The sequence below is a fragment of the Panonychus citri genome, unplaced genomic scaffold (genome assembly GCF_014898815.1).
Source record: "Panonychus citri isolate SS breed McGregor unplaced genomic scaffold, ASM1489881v1 Contig00136, whole genome shotgun sequence".
Classification (NCBI taxonomy): Eukaryota; Metazoa; Arthropoda; class Arachnida; order Trombidiformes; family Tetranychidae; genus Panonychus; species Panonychus citri.
In genome coordinates this window covers 227,724-246,873 of record NW_026515541.1, presented here as the reverse complement: position 1 = coordinate 246,873, position 19,150 = coordinate 227,724, and the positions used below count along the sequence as shown (strand labels likewise).

Genomic DNA, 19,150 nt, shown 5'->3' with positions numbered 1-19,150 from the left:
GATGGTCTACAGTAAATTCATTTCTCATTACAATTGTCTTTTGATTGTTGATTGTACTTTGAAAAACGATAAATTCAATTCAACTGTATCTCTGTTGTTGGTCTGAGTGTTGCATGCTGATTGTCACTCATGAAATGATTTAATAGCTTTTCCTATCACGAATTGGCTATTTGAGAGCCGATTAACTTGAAGGTGACAATAAGATAGTAATCATAATCAATATGCTGTAGAAGTTTTCAAAAATCAAATGGATGATTGTTAAGCCTTTTGATAAACAATCGTGATTGAAAAATTATTAACAACAAATTGTAACAATCATTTGTAGACGATATGAAATCAGATTATTTGAGAATTTAATTTCTATTGTATTTGTAGATTTACAGTTAGACCTGAAATCAAGTTTCTCTAATCATAAACAGGAAAACGATTTATTCATCAATCAGTCAACGTAAAGAGGAAGAATAATATTTCTGAATGAATTATGAACCATTCAAATCGTGAAATTATTGTCATTTTCAAAATGGAAAATCTCAATTAGTTCGAGTTCTTTTATTGTTCAATCCTCTCCTCGGACAAATGCTTTAAGCATTTTCCCGCCGTACTACCAAACGCTAACGACGCTCAGTTTACAAAAAATATATTAATAATACATTTATTTTTTAATTATCAATTTAAAAATTCCTTTGATTCCCTATGTGAAAATGAGTAGCGATCCAGTTTTGTTTTTTTTGTATTGTATATAATTTGATTAAAGTTGAAATATTAGGTGCCAATTGTTTGTGACAAGGGTGAAAATCAGGTCCAAAGATAGTTTAACTCATTGCTTTTTCATGAAAAGGAGAAAATAAATAAAATAAGATTAGAATTTCATTCTATTCAAATAATAATTCTGAAATAAGAAAGAAAATTGTATCTAACAGAACTTACCAAGAAAACGAAATGGTTGAGGTTATTACGACACAATAATAGCTCAGTTTTAAGGTAACAAGAAAAACAACTAAAGAAACTGTTGAACTATCATAATTTTGGTATCGACTTGGTCCATGTGATAAGATGGACAATAATAACACAAATTTTAATTTTAAATTCACAGGTAAAGTTAATCAAATTAAAATTTATCAGGAGCGAAGAAAGTTAATCTTTCCTCCTCCGATGTTTTTGTTTACCTGTTTAGTTTTCTCACCAATAGATGGCGACAGAAAAAGAACAAAACTTTCAAGTTAAAAGTTGAGAGTTCGAGATTTCAAATCCTTTTGAATTCTAATTTAATCTAGTTCGACCGAGTGTTGCGCGATACTTGAGAAAAGTATTGATCGAAAGTATTAGTACTCGAAAAAAAGTATCGATACTATTGAGTAAAATCAAGTAATACTCGATATTTAAAGTGTTTTGACCGCAAATCGAACCAGTAATCCAAAATGACGAAATTCTAAACTTTTTCAGCTTTAGTCTGATTCTTTTCCGTTGATTATTCACCTTTTAAGTATCGATACTATTACTCAAAAGTAAAGTATCATCGCAACACTAATTCGACCGCATTCTTTCCTTGATTGTCCTCAGACTGAAAACATTCGTATCAGAACAATTGAACAGTTCGTTCTTCTACTTACCAAGTCCAATTAGAACTCGGAATAACAAATTATCAACTTCTCTCAACAATCAAATCTACACAACCTCTCAACCTGACCGGTGATGAGTGAACAACAAACATACGCTAAAAAATGGAAAGCATGTAGATCAACGACGTTGACTCAACGTGGACAAAGGCTAGTAAGTGAACAATAACCAGTGAATCAACATTACTATTATAATCAACTTAAAATTAGTGATTTAATACAACAATTTATTTAAATAAAGTACAATTTTGTTCAATACGCCGGATGATGGTCAATTTAAGTTGTAGCATCAGAGGCCACGATAATATCATTTTGTTCAATCGCCGTCACTTCGGTTGTCGGTAAAATTGTTTGAGAAGAAACTGGAGGAGAATCAGTTTGAGCAACTTGAATAACATTCATTTCTTCTTCTTCTCTTCCTTCTCTTCCATTTCGTTCAACTGCTTCACTTTCTCTTGACGGCCCTTGGACTGGAAATATTTTAATCGGAACAGTTCGTTCTTCCATTGTAACGGAAATCACATTTAAAGTTTCATTTTCACCACAAGATTCATCACAAGAGACTGGCGGTGATGGTTCAGAAGTTTTATTATTCTTTTGTTTCCTTTTCCTCTTCTTGGGCCGATCAACTGATGCCATTTCCTTTGCATTCAATTCTCGTTGACGATTGACCACATCAGTTAGACCCTTAATTTGAAGGGTCTCAGCTGCCTTTAAAACTGAGCCAAGTTGATTTTGAGTAACATTTACTTCACCCTTGTAGACGAAATCAATTGTTGCTTTAAGATCAACAAATCGGACATCTTTCAGAATAACAATCGGATATGTTCCGACATATTGTATAGTTGATGAACGACTTTTCGGCTTTTCGACTAAACAAAAAAAGAAGCACAAAAAGAAATAGGAATTATGCTGAAAATTATTCCAAGTATTTTCCAATTATGCCAAAAGGATGGAGGAAAAAAGCATAACCCAAGCAGCTGTTTGGATACGACAATAGAGGCATCTGGTGGTGAGAATTAACGATTATTTTTAATTAACTTGCACCAAATTGTGTAGGTGTTCATGTTAATTAAATGTTTTTAAAATCAACAAGAATGACAGTTATTAGGTCACAATTAAACACGTAGGTAAACAGTGAGTACCAACTTATTCAACCTTAATAACAGTCCAAAATAAAAATACAAATACGAACAATTTAACCAAATTTAAAGTCTCAATCTGGTATTAAAATCAACGAAACAATTAGATGATGAAATTAACAAAAAGTTGATTCCAATGATTATCCATAGAGATGAAAATGTTAAAGATGAACAAGATAAAAATACAGATGATGAAGACGAAGATGAAGATGATGATGGATTGGAAAAAGTAGAAGATCTATTAAAACCTCTACTGGTAAACGAGTCTTTACTTAAAGAATTGGAATCAACATCAATTGGAATTTGTAATTTGTTTCCATCAATTGGATTATGATCGAAATTGGAATTTATTCCACCATTACCACTAATGGAATCACCTGGACTTCCACTTCCACCATCTGAATCACCCGAACCTTCCTGATCCGATGATTCTTCAAATCCATTGACAGAATCATCGTCCTCTTCTTCATCATCACTAAAGAAAAGGATTATGTCGCTGAGGAAACAGGTAACTGAGAATCCGTAATATTGGCACTTTTAAGATTCACTTGATTAACAACATTTTTAACAACATTAACATTACTCTCGGATGAAGATAAAGGTAAAGGTTCACTTAAGGTCCGGTTAACACAAGCACAATTAACCAAACTTTTAGATGATAACCAGAGAGTGGTTATTGTAACCATCACCCAGTTAACAGAAAGGTAACAATTTCTCATTATTTGGATATTCTCATAGTTAATTATCGTAACTAAAGATACAAATAAAGTTAATTGTCATAATCTAATTGAAAATGTAAAAGAAAAACGAAAAAGAAACAAGAAGAAGAAGTTACAACGTTCGTATTTAAAAGAGTAAAGAAAAAAAGAAAAGAACAACTTGTTTTCTCTTCTCTTCAAATTCTCTTAGCTTTTTTTCTTTTCGATTGTGGCTCCATCTCTCTGAAAACGTTTTCTCTTTTTCGCTCAACTTTTCTTCGACCGGTTACCTGTTAATATATTATTCTTTTTGATATGAAATAATAACGAAAAAGGGATTTAAGAATGGAAAAATTCTGTGATATCGTTTTGAGCTTCATTTGTAGTCGTTGAGAGAAGGGAAGAAAAGATGTTGACAGAATTGAAATCCACGTGAATTTGGAAATTGTTGCCTCAGGTGATCTGTTAATCTGAATACAATTAAGAGCAATTAAATAAAGAAAAATTGAAGAAAACTGTGGACATAATATTAGAAATTGTTAATTAAACAAAGATTGACTTACCATTAGAATTAAGATAAAGTTAACAAAGTGTATCCACAGAGAAACAAGTTAATCCTTAGAATCAAAATCCTGGAAAATGGCGTTTGAATGATTTTCTAAGCGAAATAAAAACCGATACAATTTGAATGTTGACAATTGACAATTAACCGAATTAAAGAATAGATGATATTTAATTGTTTTCTTTCAATGGAAAAAAAATTCGAATTAAAATTAATACATTGATATTTATACGAGTTTACATATTCACTGGATTGTATTTTTCGTCTCTTGAAAACATTTAGTTTCCAATTTGCGACAATTAAAGTTCAATTTGATTGACTCCAACAATTATGATGTAATATTAATCTGATAATGTGACAATTAACTTGGTTAAAGAGCTAATAAAGTGACAATTGAGTGGTAAACAATATAAAGGTTATTATTGTTTATTCCCAATGTGATGAGTGATTAAAGTTTCATCTCTTAATTGTTGATGTAATTTGATTCCAAGCAACAACAAAAAAAGATTTGATTCTAAAGTTGATTACAATTACCCACACACACTACTAAGTATATGTTCATTGGGTCTTAATTAGTGAGAAATTTATTGCTAATGATTAACTGATTTAGGAAAAATATTGCCACTGTCATAATATAAATTGTTAAGCTTTTAAATTGTCTCTTTATCGTCACCATACTCATCATATGTAAACGATGATTAAATTGTCACTTTTGGCGATTTGTTTAGTCGCTTGTTGAAAATTAAAGGCGAATTTTAATTCACTTTTAACTCCTTCCCAAAATGAGACCTAATTAGTAAAACAATAGAGAAAAGGATGATAAAGTTAATTGTAATTCTGTATAATTATGAGAGAGAGAGAGAACGTAAAAAATTAAAGTTAATTGCTTGATAATTTGTTACCGGATCATTGGTTGTGTTCCAACATTTAATAATCAGCTCACAGAAGGCAATTAACATCGCAACTGCACAGCCGACGAGAAGGACAATAAAAGCACCGCCGACATTGATTAATTTGAATGACGTAACAGCCGCTGAAGTATCAGTTCGAGCCGCACAAACCCCACCGCCATTACGCTGTTTCCACCATCGATCATATAAAACCCTTAATTGACCAGATTCTTGAAGAGCAAGTAAACCTTGATTAAGAATCCTGAGTAAGGGTGAATTACGTTTAACTGCAATTCCATAGCCTTTATGGTCAAGCAGACCGCCGATTTTAACAATTGAGCAATTTCGTTCCAATTTATAGTCCAAAGTCGCTGATTCCATGAAAAAAGCATAATCGAACTCAGAATCTCTAACCCTTTGTTCACCTTCATCATTGGTACTTGCCAACCAGTCGGGATTATCCATCATCCGATTGTAGATCTCTCGGTAAACCTCATCCTTTGAATCTTTGAAAAAGTTCAACGTTGATCCGGACGATTTACAGCCGAACTTGATAAGTTTAACCTCGGGTGTATCGAGAAGGATTAAATCCTTAGCATTGGCAAAAGGATAATTAAAATCCTCAATTGTCAAAGAAGCAGCTAAATTAGCGGTGTAACAAGAGACAAGGATTAAGGTGAAAAAGTACCAAACACCAGCCAACCAACGAGTAGATAAAGTTCTGGTTAAGGATTAAAGGTAAGAGATGGAAAAGCAAATTAATGTTAAAATCAAAAAAAAAGATGAATCAACCTAAATGAAGAGAGTGAAAAGTAACATTAATCATGTTTAATCAAAATCCACAGATAGTTATTATATCAAGAGTATATTATTATCAGAATCAATCTTGTTAATCGTAATATTTTGTTTCTATTACAGAAACGAAAACAGGTCCAATCAGAGAAAGAATCTTTTCTTTTCTCTCTCTCTCTCTTCTTACTTTTTCTTCTCGAATGAAAGAAAAGGTGAAGGTGAGAGAGATAAAAGATGAAGATAATGATGAAAAATGCGAAAGGTAAGAGAAAGAAGATGAAGATAATTCGCTGTCGTCCTTTGATTTTGTTCCTTTTCCGTCTTAATCAGCCTTCATTTCTCTATCTCTCACTCACTCACTCACTCACTTATTCTCTCTCATTCTCTCTCTAAGGAGAAGCTCTCAAGATCTAAGAAACTGATAAAAAGACTCGAGACTAAAAAGGAATCACTAATAAGAACAATTTCAAGAGAAAAAGAGAGAGAAAAGTTGAGAATAGAACAAAGTTCTAACTCATTATTATTGTTACCTTTTCTTTTCTTATTTTCTCTTCCTTTCCACTGGACAGGTAAGGAAAACTGTCCATTTCTGTGAACAGGTAGGCCGTTGAAAAGCCGTCATCATCTTCATCATCATCATCATTTTCTTAACAATTTATTTATTGAAAGCCTACGGAAAAGGTTATAACAACAACAAGAAAAACAACAACAACAAAAGGTAAAAAGCTTAACAATACCCATGGTCCAGTTTCTAACAATAACACTGACCACTGGTAGCCACACACACTCATTTCCTAATTAAAGGGTAGAGGAGCCACACAAAGAAGGATTAACGTTATTGTGGTGGTTTAGTAAATTCCTCTTTTCTTTTTTTTGACCATTGGTCAAGAAGAAGCAAAGTAATGATAATATTACCCGAAAGGTTTATGATGATTGAAAAATTATCGCTTGGACACAAATTAATCATAAGTAAATCAGTTGGTACATTTTTTTTCATTTCTTTTTCAGGTAAATCAAGCAAATTATACGTTCTTCAGGTACAAACAATTGTTTGTCCATTCAATGTCCAGTATTTATAACAATAAATTATTTCACATTGTAAACATTGTGAAGAAAAAAAGATTTACATGAAAAAAAAAAGTTTTTTTTTCTTTTACTATGTTGACCTTTAAGGTTACGTCAAAATCAATGGGTCATTCATAGTAATAAATAAACACAGTGGTCAGTGTTTGTAAAAAAAAGCTTTAAGGTCAATTATATAAGTATTTGATTACGCTAAATGTGTATTTGGGTTAATTGTTGCTGTCAAATTGTCTGAGGTACAAAGGGTTTGGTAAATTGTTTACTGGTTGATTAGTTTAATTGAATTTACCTTGGGGCGATTTCTGAACCTTGTTGCATAAGAGCGGCCACAATGAACCAGGATGAGTTTTGAGTGGACAGATCATTTTCCAGAATTGGCTCATCTTGCCGGCACGGGTAAGGGTTGACCCACTCGTAGGGTGACAATCGCCCAATTACATGGAGCGATATGGAAACCGTGATAATTGTAAAGGTGATCATTAGCCAAACAAGGTTAGTGAATGGAGACAAAAAGCCAAATAATTGAGTCTCACTTTTGGTTATCTTTTTGAACAGAACGGAAATTCCGGTATTGATGAAGGGATGGGTGAAATCAACGACCTCGGCACGTCCAGCGGTGATCGTCAGGTCGACAAGGGCAAGATGAGCGCGATCAGAGGTGATCTCACCCAACATTCCGTTACAGGTCATTGTGGTTTTATTACAATCGCCATAACTTTTACTCTCAAACAGATCGATCTCATAGTTGAATCCTTGAAGTTTCGAAAGCTCTTCAACCAAATCGACTACATATCCCTCGTACTTATCATTACCCTCGAGTGGACGTCGGTCATTCTTAATCATAGTATAACCCTTTTCCTCAACAGTGACCACTTTCAGTGTCCGGTGTTTGATTGCATTTTCATCGGGATTGTAATACTTTGGCTGCTTATTTTGAATCTCGAGTCCTTTCTTGTTGATGTCTGACCAGAAACCCAACTATTATTCAACGAAAATAATAACAATCAAAAACGATTGATAACAAAATTAACAATCGAAAAGTTTTCATCATTTGAAAACAATCAACAAAAACATCAATCTAATCAATTAATCTTGTTGGTGTTGATTCAGTTTACAATCAATTTGTGGAGGAAAAAAAATCGCCTCATCAAGTTGGTAAGTTTAAAGTTGATTGTTGTTACTTTATTGTTGATGCTTTTATCAAGTATAATTATCATCATCTTCATCTTCATCTCAAGGTATTTTATTGTGGGCATCATTTTCCCTTTCATCTTATCATCATCATCATCATCATTTGGCAAGAGTTAAGGATAGAATCTAAATTAACCTTCTAGTGAAAGTTGTTTATCAACAAACTTAAACTTCATCATGACAATAGTTTGGATTGAAGCCATTATTGGAATGAGAAACTTCAGAGATAAATCGCAAGACTAAATTGCTGAATTGTTTTCAACCCTAATCAAGAACAGAAAATGATCAACATGATAATCATCAAGTGAATATGATCTACTTAATGAGTGATTGAAATGTTCCATATAAAGAAAGAGGGAATAAAAGTGATTTTCGATTATTTTCATGTTCGTTTTTCGTTTTTCTGAGTAAATTTTTGTTCATTAGAAGAAAAAGAGAAAAAAAGATCAATTGTCACTAAGATTATAAGGGTAACTATGGAAGATGAAGATGAAGATGATGAGAAAGAAAGTAAATTGTTACAAGGATGTTTCATGTTAAAAGTGATGGGAGGTTAAGTTTGTGTGGGTGAGTCTTGAAAACCATATCCTGGCCTTAAATGTACACAAGGTAAACTTGAGCTGTTTTTTAAGGTAAGGTAAAGGTACAGGAATCACTATGATTACTATTGTTAAAAAGGTTTTCTAGTTACTCGATTAGAGAGAGAGAGAGAGAGAGAGAGATGATGATGGAAAAAGAATGAGAAGCCGAAGAGGAGGAAGAAGGAGATGGAGAGAGAGAAAGAGGCACAAGGAGAAGAAGATGAAGAGAAAAGGTAAAGAAGGGAAATAGAAGATGAAGAATGAAAGAAAGTTTTTTCTTCGGTGTGATCACTTGGCAATGTAGCCGACGGCTAAATGGCCTTAAGGCAAAAAAGTTCTTTGTCTCTCTCTCTCTCTCTCTCTGTAAGTTGAATGAAATTCTTGTTGTAAGAGTGAATTAAGGTAGGGCCAAAGTTGTTTTTCTTTTCTTTCTCCATCTCTTTTTCTACCTTTTCACTGACCAACAATCGAAATCACATTCATACTATTAGTCTATTTTCATTTTCTAAGGCAAACCAAACGTAACTCGAAACCTTAAGTCAACAATAAAATCGATTAATATTACATATCTGTTTGCGATAGAAAAAAGAAATTAACTTTCAATCAGTGATAACCATAAGAATTTATCGTAATCAAATTAGTATCAACATAGAAATTGGATTCTAATCAATTGTCTATGTATTGTTATTGTTTAAACATTAATTTATTAGAACTGTAATTCAATATTTATCGCTAATAATCAATTGGAACAATCTAATTTTCATTTTATTGCTCTTGGAAAATTTTACTGACCATCATCATCATGGGTCCTTCACTTAAAAGCATTTAAAATTTAGAGTTCTAAATGACCTTAGATCATTTCACCGTTGAGTTTATATTGTTATTGTTATACCAATGAAGGTAAATAAGCAATAAAAATAAAACAGTTAATGAGTAATTAAACCAATAATAAGTGAGGCTACTTTAAATTACCATGAAAATAATGTTAATTACTGAGAGAAAAGGTTTTCCAATTGTAGTTATAACAATTTAAGAGGAAACTAATAACCTAATGTATTGAATTAGATGAGAATTAACCTAATTATGTGAGAATTTAGTTAATTGTAAATCTCTTGAATTGATCAATTTAACAGCAAATTAAACATTCATAACGTGACAATGATAATGATAAAAAACAATCAATCGATTATAAATTTTGATCGAAAATCGGAAAAGTGATGATTAGAGAAAAATCAACGATAATTGTGACGAAAGATTAACGATCATGTTGATTAGATTTTCTTACTCTGGTAAATCCAACGTTGGAAAGTTCATAAAGGTGAAGAACAACATTAGAACGATAACCCTCTTCGTCGAAAAAAAGTCTTCCAGTAACACCGTCCATCTATTAGAGAGTAAAGTAAGAAAAGAAAACGTCAATTACCATAATGATTAACATGGACGATGATCAGTATGTTAATTAACGGAAGTGGCAAAAGATAAAAGAAACGATGACCATAAGTGACCCTGGTTAATGATGAAAAGCTCATCGATGGTCAAGAGACTATAATTAGAGTAATTTCGTTGTTATCATGCTGAGTTTGTTTCCTCAAATCATCATCATCATTATTTGTCTCCTCCTTGTTTTATAATGCAAATAGATGAGTAAAAATTTCGCTCTCTCTTCAATTTAAAACTTTCCAGCTCAATGAATACAAAATAGCTCACTCGGTTTACTCTCTCTCTCTCTCTCTCTCTCTCTCTCTCTCTCTCTCTCTCTCTCTCTCTCATTCTTATCTTCTCTTTCTCTTCTCTTTCTCTCAGCAGGATGATGCTCACTATGAAAAAATGTGAGCTTATCTTTATATCTACCGAAGTAGTTTAAACAAGTAGTTGTAGTTTTCTGTGTGAGAAACACTTTTCGTTGTTAACTTGATTTCTACATCAACATTTCAACGGCAAACATTGAATTTACACAAATTCCACAAGAAATTTATAATCAAGACTCGTGAGAGAGAAGAGAGAAGAGAAAAAGAATAAAAAATATTCTTTTTTTTCTTCTTATTATTCAATTCGTTCACAGTGGTTTAAATAGTTTTCCTCTTGGTTGATCACAGAGAGAGAGAGAGAGAGAGAGAGAGAGAAGATGAAATTAGTAAGCAAATGAAATTAGTAGATTATTGTTGTTGGAAAGGAAACAATTTAACTACGATTAACATACTGGATTAGCGGTAAGAAAATTTAATATTGAAGTTCCTTGAGACCAGGTGAGTGGCTCTTCACATGAAAGTGACGTTGTTTCAACTTGCATCGTTTTCTCAGCTTCTTTTATTGAATTAGCCACAAGTAGAACTGCATCATAGACCAATGCTGTCTCTGTCTAAGTAGAATAAACAATTGAATTAGTAAATTGTGATTACAACTTTTCCAATTGATAAAGATAACAAATAAATATCATCTTCATCTTTTTGACGACTAACGATTTCTGTCAAATTATATGTACGATTTTCTTGTAAGATTATTATCATTGTAGATGATTTTTGAAACAAGTTATGTTTCTCATGTTGTTGTCTTATTGATCTGATCATCTTCATCTTCATCTTTTTGACATGAACAATCAACTCTCAAAACTTCAGGGAGATTAATCAACATCATTAAAAATTAGTAAATTGCTCATTGTGTGGATAAGATTTTCTTGTCTCTTGAAATGTCATTTGATTGTTAACTTAGATAATGTATTTGATTTTTATCTTTCATCATATTAACCTTAAAGTTACTTGATTCTGTCAATTCTATTCCCGTTTCTAAGGCCACATTTTCCCAGTCGTGAATAAATTGACGGGATTCCTCGCTGGTTGTGTCTACTAATCTATAGGAATGTATCTTGGCTCCAGAGTATTTAAAATCCTTCAGGTCGATTGCATGAAGATCCTGGAAAAAAGTCAGAGAAAAGAAAATTAATTCAATCGTTGTTGATTGTGATTAGTAGTTCTTACCAAAGAAGTGAGGATAAACGAGTATTCGTCTGTCATTAATCCAATTTGTTGGCCCTAATCATCAAAATGGAACATTTTTTTGCTCGAAATTAGTAAGTTTAATTGTCTTTGGGTGAAAATTAACTTAACCTGCTTGAGAGCGTCGTATAGATTGTCCGATTTAACGTGAAGAATTATGTTCTTATATTGACTTCGTCTTACAAGGCCGAAAGTGTCTCGATAGGAATCGATCGATGAGAATTGATAAACACCGATTGTCCATTCGAGCCGATTAACGGGGAATCCGCTCATTTGTTCATACTCTTTCTGAGTTTCCTTGAATAGTTCATTAACAAAGGCGATATCTTTTTACCATGAAAAAGGATATGAATTAGTAAAGGGCAAGAGTATTCATTAGATTATGAGAGAAGCATGAAAATTAATTGTTCATGGTGGAGATTGTATTTTCTTTCTGATAAATTAGAAAGGAAAACACAATGAAAGGTTAATTAGAATACCTTAAATCACGATTATTACCTTCATCATCTTCAAATAGTATTGCAAACTCTTTCCATGCGAGTTCAATGATTAAATCGATTGTTGCATGAGCGATTCGCATTGGGTGAGGGTAGAGGTTAATTGAAAAGGTTCCCATTGATTGTCTCCAATCGTATCGGGTTCGGATATGAGGTATCTCGTAATTATCACAAATCGCTTCAACATGATGAGAACAGGGTGAACTTGTTGTATCTATGATCGCAGTGACCTGTTCTTGTAGCAATTTACACACTTTCAGAATGAAATTGGAATATCAATCAGTTGTAGATTAGAAAAATAAAAATAAAATTAAAGATTAAAAAGTAATTAAGAGATGAGGGAAAAAGATTAATCCGTTGATTGTGAATTTGTGAATTGAGAAGGGAAAATGTCACAAGAGAAAAGAGAATTTCATCTGATTAGATAAAGAAAATGGCGACAAAACGTAAAAGATGGGAAATCTTTTTGAGAGAAACTCGATTAACTTGATTGAAGTGTTACAATTAATTAACTCACCGTTTGATTGAGCTTGATAGCTATCGAAATATGAAACATTGTACTTAATTCCTTGGACGGTGGTTGATGAAAAACGATTGAATTCGTTGAGAACTTTGGAAATAGCGATCTGAAAGGCTAAATCTTGATCGATCGAATCGCCGGTAAACAAAGCACCTAAATCACAATCACAATTAGATGAACAATTAAAGTTACAAGACTCACAATTGTGTTAACCAAACGGCCGTTGAATCAGTTGAAACTTACCGATATTAAGAGTCTCTGGTAAACCGGATACAAATGGAAACACAATTAAAAGCAATAGAAATTTACCAATTATGATGAAATTCATGATTGGATTAAAATGGAAACAATTAAATAAGGTGAACATAATCTTAAGTTGATTAACTCATTTTCCTTCGTTATCATAACTGAGTATTTTTGGATTCCATTGAAAAATTTTCTTCTCTTTTCATCCTCATCATCTTTTTCCACTGAGTTTCTTTTTCTCTCTTACGAATGTGAACCATCTCATCCTCATCTTCATCATCATCGTCATCTTCCAACCGAAGGAAGATAGAATGAGGAGGAAGAAGATGAAAAAAGACACAGAAATTAACAGTTAGATCGAAAACGAGAAGAGAAAATTGTTTCATCTCGTTCGATTTTGAAACGAATCCAAAAATTTTCATTCTCCATGAAAAAGGAGAACTCACCAGGAGAAAGTTTGTCAATGAGTCTTTTTAATTGCGAAGAATTAAAATTCCAATTTAAAAGATAAACTAAACAATCAACTTAATTTGTTTCCTCTTCTTCTGTTGTTTCAACAATCCGAGGCTTTAATTTCATCTTAACCAAAGATAATTACAAATTAGATTTGATCCTTGTTTCTGTATTTATAGTTGGTTAAATTGTTTACACAAAATTTACAATTGATTAACTGTAATTGTGATTGTAAAGATTATCGTTGTTGCCTTTTGATTATCAAGGTTGATGATTATAATTTTAACCCAATTAAGTTCATATTACTTGATTAAAGTTTTTTTTACTCTCTTGTCTTTTTCTCGTTTTTAATTATCTTCGGTTAGTTGGTTTCTTGTAGGCAATTTGATTAACGATTTTCTCATTTAAATCATAATCAACTTTATGTACTGTTGTTTTAGGTGATGGTTAATTAACAACAGAAGCCAAGAGTTGGATCGACACTGAGGAAAAAGTTATATTTGTGTTTTCGCATTGTGAGATGATTATTATCTTTGTGTCTGATGATTTAAGGATAAACGTTAATTATTTGCAATTGGAAATCAAATTAACAGAAATGGATGAAGGAAAACAATTAAAAGGATAAAAATTGGATCATCAAATTATGGAATGAATATTTAAAAGGATTAAAAGCTGAGGCTTTTTCTGAATTAGCAATTAAAATGATAAATCATCTAATCAGTTAACAATTCGAGTAACAATTAAAAGTTGATTTTCACTATTAAATCAGATTATTTCCAAAAGAAAAGCAAAAAAAAAAATATGAGATGACAATGGTGAAAAAAACAAGTGTAAAGTTAATTAGTGGTTTGATTGGATTCCCTTCATGACAGCAATTTATCATTGATCATTATCTCAATCACAATTTATGATATGGTAATTAAAAGATTGTTATTAACGAAGGTCAATAATCTCAAGCGGCGCTTTGTCTTCAAATATAACGTGTTTGCTTTCCTCGTAGATCGGCGGTGACGTTGGGTGCGGATGGAAACCAGTAGTTTTACATTGGGCTATGAAATCAACTCCATAATCGTTGGTCAATGAATAAACACCAATCTCGCCAAATTTGGGTGCACAAACTATGGCAATAGCTTCAGGTAACATTAATTGGTATGAACAGTGGGTATGTAGATCAATGGAGGACATGAATGAACTTTGAGATGGGTGTGTATGGATCCAGCCTAAGGTGATAAGATCATGTTTATCTTGATAGAGAAATAATTTCTCTTCATTTTCGGTTAAACATGAATCACTGGTTCCTCTTTGAGGTGGAATTAAAACATGAGTGATGATAAAATCATTTAATGAAAGTCTACCAGCAAGAATACCACAGGTTTCAATATTTCTACCAGTATTTGGTTTAGCTAATTCTAAGAATTTCAATGTTAATCCAACAGGAACCAGAATTCGTCTTAATCCTTCAGTTCCACCAAACAATGAATAGAATCCACTTGGTTTAGTCGACCGATCAAATGAAGGTGCACTTGGTTGATTATCTATTGGTTCGGGAAGGATAAATTGACTGTTTCTATCCACCGGTGTGGTTGCCGGAGTGGCAGTTGCCGATGATGGACCCGCTTGGGACTTTGGATTTAGCTTATCAGTATCTTTGGAAACTTGATTATCCTCTAGTTCAGATAATTTGAATTGTATCTTCTCAGCCAAACGATCTTCCAATGATTTAATAAATTCTTGTTTCTTTCCTTCTTGGTGGACACTTTCAGCTTCTTTCCTCTCTTGTTCCTGTTGTAGATGAGGTTCAATGAAAAGAAAAGGAAAAGATTATTAATAGCCAACAATCGGATTAAATTACGATTTGAAACTTACTCTTTTCTGCAGGTAAATCTTGTACTCGTCTTCGTATTTGGCTTTTAGTTTACTTTTCAAATCTTCTAGAATAGGAAATATCTCTTTGCAACTGTCACGAACCCTCGATTTTTGCGAGGGATCAGCGTCTTTATATTGGGGATGTTCACGAAGCTTTTCGACAAATAATGTTATGTATCTCATGTATATTACATAAGCTCGTTCATAGTTACGCTCCTTGAGGAAAACTCTTGCCATTCGTTGCATCTCATTACCAGAATTGAAATATAAGCGTATTTGAAGACTAGTATTAAGTGACACTTTACTACCAATATCGCTCAAACTTTTCAGACGAACCTCAGGGGGTTCGAAACAGTTTGAAGAATCCACCATAATTAAACAATTTGAGCCTTTGAAATAAGAAGAAAAATAAAAATATGCAAATAAGAAACATAGAAATAAAAAACGAATACAGTTTTACATCAACAAAGGAACCGGTGGAAAAATCAAATTATCAATTAGCTGTTAAACCTTTACATTTGATTCAATTGGTTCATTAAAGAGTCAAAATGACAATCAAGACTTGTAAGACAATCAAATTTGATTTGATCAGACTTGAAAATCATAACAGTTAATTAATAGAGAGAAATAAAATCTTACCTTAAGGATGTAAATGATTAGTAGGGTTTTCTGTTAATGATGAATTAGTGTTCAACCAAATCAATATAATCCAAGATTTATTTGATTATTTGATCACTTTAAACATGGAGATTGATAGTTAATTAAATGGAACCGTTGAATCTAATTAGAAGACCAAACGAATGAGCCTAATTAACTTGAAACATTGGAAGAGAAAGAAAAACAAACATAACAACAAGAGAATAGAAAATGATGGATCAGCTGATTATGAGTCATCTTTCGATGAGTCAGAAAAAAAGAATCAATTGTCAAAAGATTTTTCCTTTAATTGTTAATTGTAATTAGAATTTTCAATTTATTTCTATTCTATTGAGGCCTAGAATTTTTATCCGTCCATTAACCTGTTGTGTCTCATTTTCAAGAGTTTAATTTCTCCAGGTGATGTTAATTGTTAATGGAATTGGAAATGGATTTAAATTGGTGTGTAGCTAATTGCTGTTAATTAACCATGTGAATAAGACAATAGCTTAACAATCAAAGTCTCTGGTATGTGTTGTTAATTTGATGAGAAATCTGGCTGAAAGTAATCACGATGAATCAATGGATACCTTAAATTACCAACTAATCAGCTTATTATTTAGCTGATTAGTAAATTGTGTTCACCAATGGGTGAGGCAATTAAATTGTATCCATAGAATCATTTGAAAGATAATTTTAATTTTTCTTTAATTCTTGACAGGAAAAGGAATTAAATTTGGCTGATTGTTAACAATGGTGAATTGTGAACACAGAATCACAATTAACTTGATCTCATGCAGAGATTTGTCCAATCTAAATTTTAATTCATTTCTCCCACTCACCTTTTGTTATCTTGGTCTTAAATTGTTGTTGATTTAGTGATGATATTAATTTAGATGATGGTTAATCCACATGCAGGTCTATTAAATTGTTAGAAATGAGCAACTTGTTGGCCTCTTTAATTTTCTTCTTTCTTTTTCTCTTTCTTTTTTTCTCTCAATGAAACAATATTCACATTCCCTAATTAAACTTACAACTCGTTTCATTGATCCACAGGTTAAAGGTGATCACATGGAAATTAATCAATTTAATTTGATTGGATCGATTCTTCAACTAATAAAGATGATTGTTCTCAATGGAAATGACCATTGGTCAACTAATTGTCTTCCCAGAGAAAGATAATTAAGACAGATGGTTAATCGTTTCTTCATCTGTTTCATCAAACTTTTTTCCTCCATCATGGAAACTTAATGTCTCTCATATTCTGGTTTCTCTTTCTTTTCTTTCTTTCAGATTTATCTCTCTTTCTTTTTTCTCTCTCTTTCACTGAACCACTTTATCTTCATCTTCATCATCCATTAATTTAGAATAGAAAATGTAAAATTAGAAGATAAAAACATAACCTACTCACTTATCCTCTTGTTGGACATGATCATCATCTTCATGGGGACATTTAGTTAGCCAATTGATCACCAATTGTTCAGTTTTTCACTTGATTTCTGGTTAATTGTTGGTGTTAATTTTCATTGGAAAAGTTCAATCAATTGTTTACATTGATTGTAAAGTTTTCCGGTAACTTGAAAGTTGGAAAAAGTTTTCAGTCAATTGATTTTACCTCTTCTAATAACATTTGTGTCTTTATTACATCTTCATGTGTTGACAATTAATTATCATCCTCAATTCTGATTAGTTCAACAATTTAACTCCACTGGAAAAGGTGATTAAAAGTTTCTCTCCTTTTTTCTTGACCAACAATTAACTATGGACATTAAACACTAATTGTTAATAAGAAAGACTCTTTTTTTTCATCAGTCAAATAGTTAAACTTAATCAGTATCAAGTTCATCTCAACAATCAACATATCTAAATCATATCAACGACAATGAATTTTAATCAATTGATTGTCAACTTTTTCATGTGTCTCTTGTGGTCAACAATTGTGTCCAGTGAAAATTTCACTTCGTGTCCATTATTGTTACGTAATATTTGCCAATGTGATTACAAAAATCTAATCACTAATTGTACGAATTCAAATATCAATCAAATCAGTTGGTTACATGATATTCCGATTACAACCAAACAATTAATTCTTACCGGAAATGATTTACCTAAATTACCTAGAGATGTGTTTGGATTTGATAATAAAAAGGTGAAACCAGTTGATTATTTGGATCTTTCCAACAATAAGATCAATTTAATTGATGGTAAAGCACTTCGAGGTTTTAAATTGGTCAAGAAATTAATTCTTAACAACAATCGAATCAAAATTACAGGTAAATATAAACTCTAATCAACTAGAGTGATTGGGATTCTTTATTGATTATAAGTTAATTGTTGATTTCCTCTTTAAGGTGATCATTATCCTCATGGTCTTTTCAATGGATTTCATGATTTAACCGAATTACATTTGGCCTCCGCTTTCGTGGACACTTCGAGTCCACAATTTATGCCCAATTTGATTGCTCTCTTACGAGAAGCCAATTTAACTAATTTAAGTGTTCTCAACTTGGAATCAAATGGGATAATTGATTTTCCATATGAATTATCATTATGTTCATTTCCATCATTGCAGAAATTGTTTCTCGCTGGTAATTCATTTGATCAATTGCGAGTTAATTTCACTTGTACACCGAGATTAAGGACACTCGATTTGTCTCACAATTTGATCAAAAATTTGGACAATGTGTCCACCTCATTCATCGAGGATCTTCCCAGGTCATTTCATATCAATCTAACGGGAAACCCATTCGCCTGCGACTGTCGAATAGGCCATTTCATCAATTGGATCAAGCGGACACCCCTTTTTGTTATGGGCAAAGACAATTATATCTGCTTATCGGGTTACCCAATGGTCAATGTTTATCGTCGTCTTATTCAATTAAAGGCCGATGATCTTGATTGTGATCCGAATTGGTTACAGTTGTCGACCTTCTCGTTTTATCCTCACATTATATTGGCCATTCTAACGGTAACGGTTATTTGTCTTCTTTCTTTGGTCATTTACCAAGTTCGCAAAAATATCGTCGACTTTTTATCGATCACTTTGTCGAACAGTAAAAATAAAAGTTACTCAGCTTTACGTCGGGATGAACGAACTGAAATCAATTCTGATAAACGAGCAATTCAGATATCAGATGAAATCTGATGGACGAAACTTTAATCGTAACAATTAACTTGAACTTGTATCGATAATCAAAGGTTCAAAACTTTATTTCTCAAATATTTATATCATCAAAACTAAATCATAAACTTTTCATATTGTACATTGTTTTTAAATCCAATTCATTTTTAGATCAACAATAAATGTAAATTTTTGAACACAATAATTTAGTTGACTGGTGGTTAATTTTATTCAATTTTCTACATTAGAACGGAAATAAACTT

At 32.2% G+C, this 19,150-nt stretch overlaps 4 protein-coding genes across 6 annotated transcripts; 1 reads left to right on the top strand and 3 right to left on the bottom strand.

Moving 5' to 3' along the window:
* Positions 1-1,811: 1,811 nt before the first annotated feature.
* Positions 1,812-2,555, bottom strand: LOC128392448 (uncharacterized; the record flags this gene model as incomplete). The annotated part of the gene is made up of 1 exon (XM_053352477.1): positions 1,812-2,555. A coding segment is annotated over one exon (663 nt), but the record flags the coding sequence as incomplete, so codon positions are not given.
* On the bottom strand, positions 2,547-13,196 carry LOC128392447 (glutamate receptor ionotropic, kainate 2-like). The gene is made up of 12 exons (XM_053352476.1): positions 12,809-13,196; positions 12,563-12,718; positions 12,047-12,298; positions 11,660-11,874; positions 11,531-11,584; positions 11,301-11,465; positions 10,756-10,914; positions 9,841-9,939; positions 7,073-7,761; positions 4,921-5,629; positions 4,712-4,807; positions 2,547-3,246 (listed from the first exon to the last, which is right to left on the bottom strand). The coding sequence occupies exons 1-12, from the start codon at positions 12,930-12,932 to the stop codon at positions 3,106-3,108; spliced, it is 2,859 nt and encodes a 952-aa protein (XP_053208451.1). The 5' UTR covers positions 12,933-13,196; the 3' UTR covers positions 2,547-3,105.
* Positions 13,197-13,667: 471 nt separating this feature from the next.
* On the bottom strand, positions 13,668-16,011 carry LOC128392708 (STAM-binding protein-like A). Its single transcript, XM_053352777.1, has 3 exons — positions 15,770-16,011; positions 15,131-15,519; positions 13,668-15,046 (listed from the first exon to the last, which is right to left on the bottom strand). The coding sequence occupies exons 2-3, from the start codon at positions 15,500-15,502 to the stop codon at positions 14,198-14,200; spliced, it is 1,221 nt and encodes a 406-aa protein (XP_053208752.1). The 5' UTR covers positions 15,503-15,519; positions 15,770-16,011; the 3' UTR covers positions 13,668-14,197.
* An 84-nt stretch (positions 16,012-16,095) lies between these two features.
* Positions 16,096-19,092, top strand: LOC128392710 (trophoblast glycoprotein-like). 3 transcript variants are annotated; one of them, XM_053352780.1, is made up of 4 exons: positions 16,103-16,294; positions 16,823-17,483; positions 17,561-18,039; positions 18,118-19,092. In XM_053352780.1, the coding sequence occupies exons 3-4, from the start codon at positions 17,649-17,651 to the stop codon at positions 18,909-18,911; spliced, it is 1,185 nt and encodes a 394-aa protein (XP_053208755.1). In that variant the 5' UTR covers positions 16,103-16,294; positions 16,823-17,483; positions 17,561-17,648; the 3' UTR covers positions 18,912-19,092. The 3 variants fall into 3 exon arrangements, with proteins under 3 accessions (XP_053208754.1, XP_053208755.1, XP_053208753.1); XM_053352779.1 differs by having other exon boundaries at positions 16,096-16,228; positions 16,823-18,039; XM_053352778.1 differs by having other exon boundaries at positions 16,823-18,039.
* The last annotated feature ends 58 nt before the right edge of the window (positions 19,093-19,150 follow it).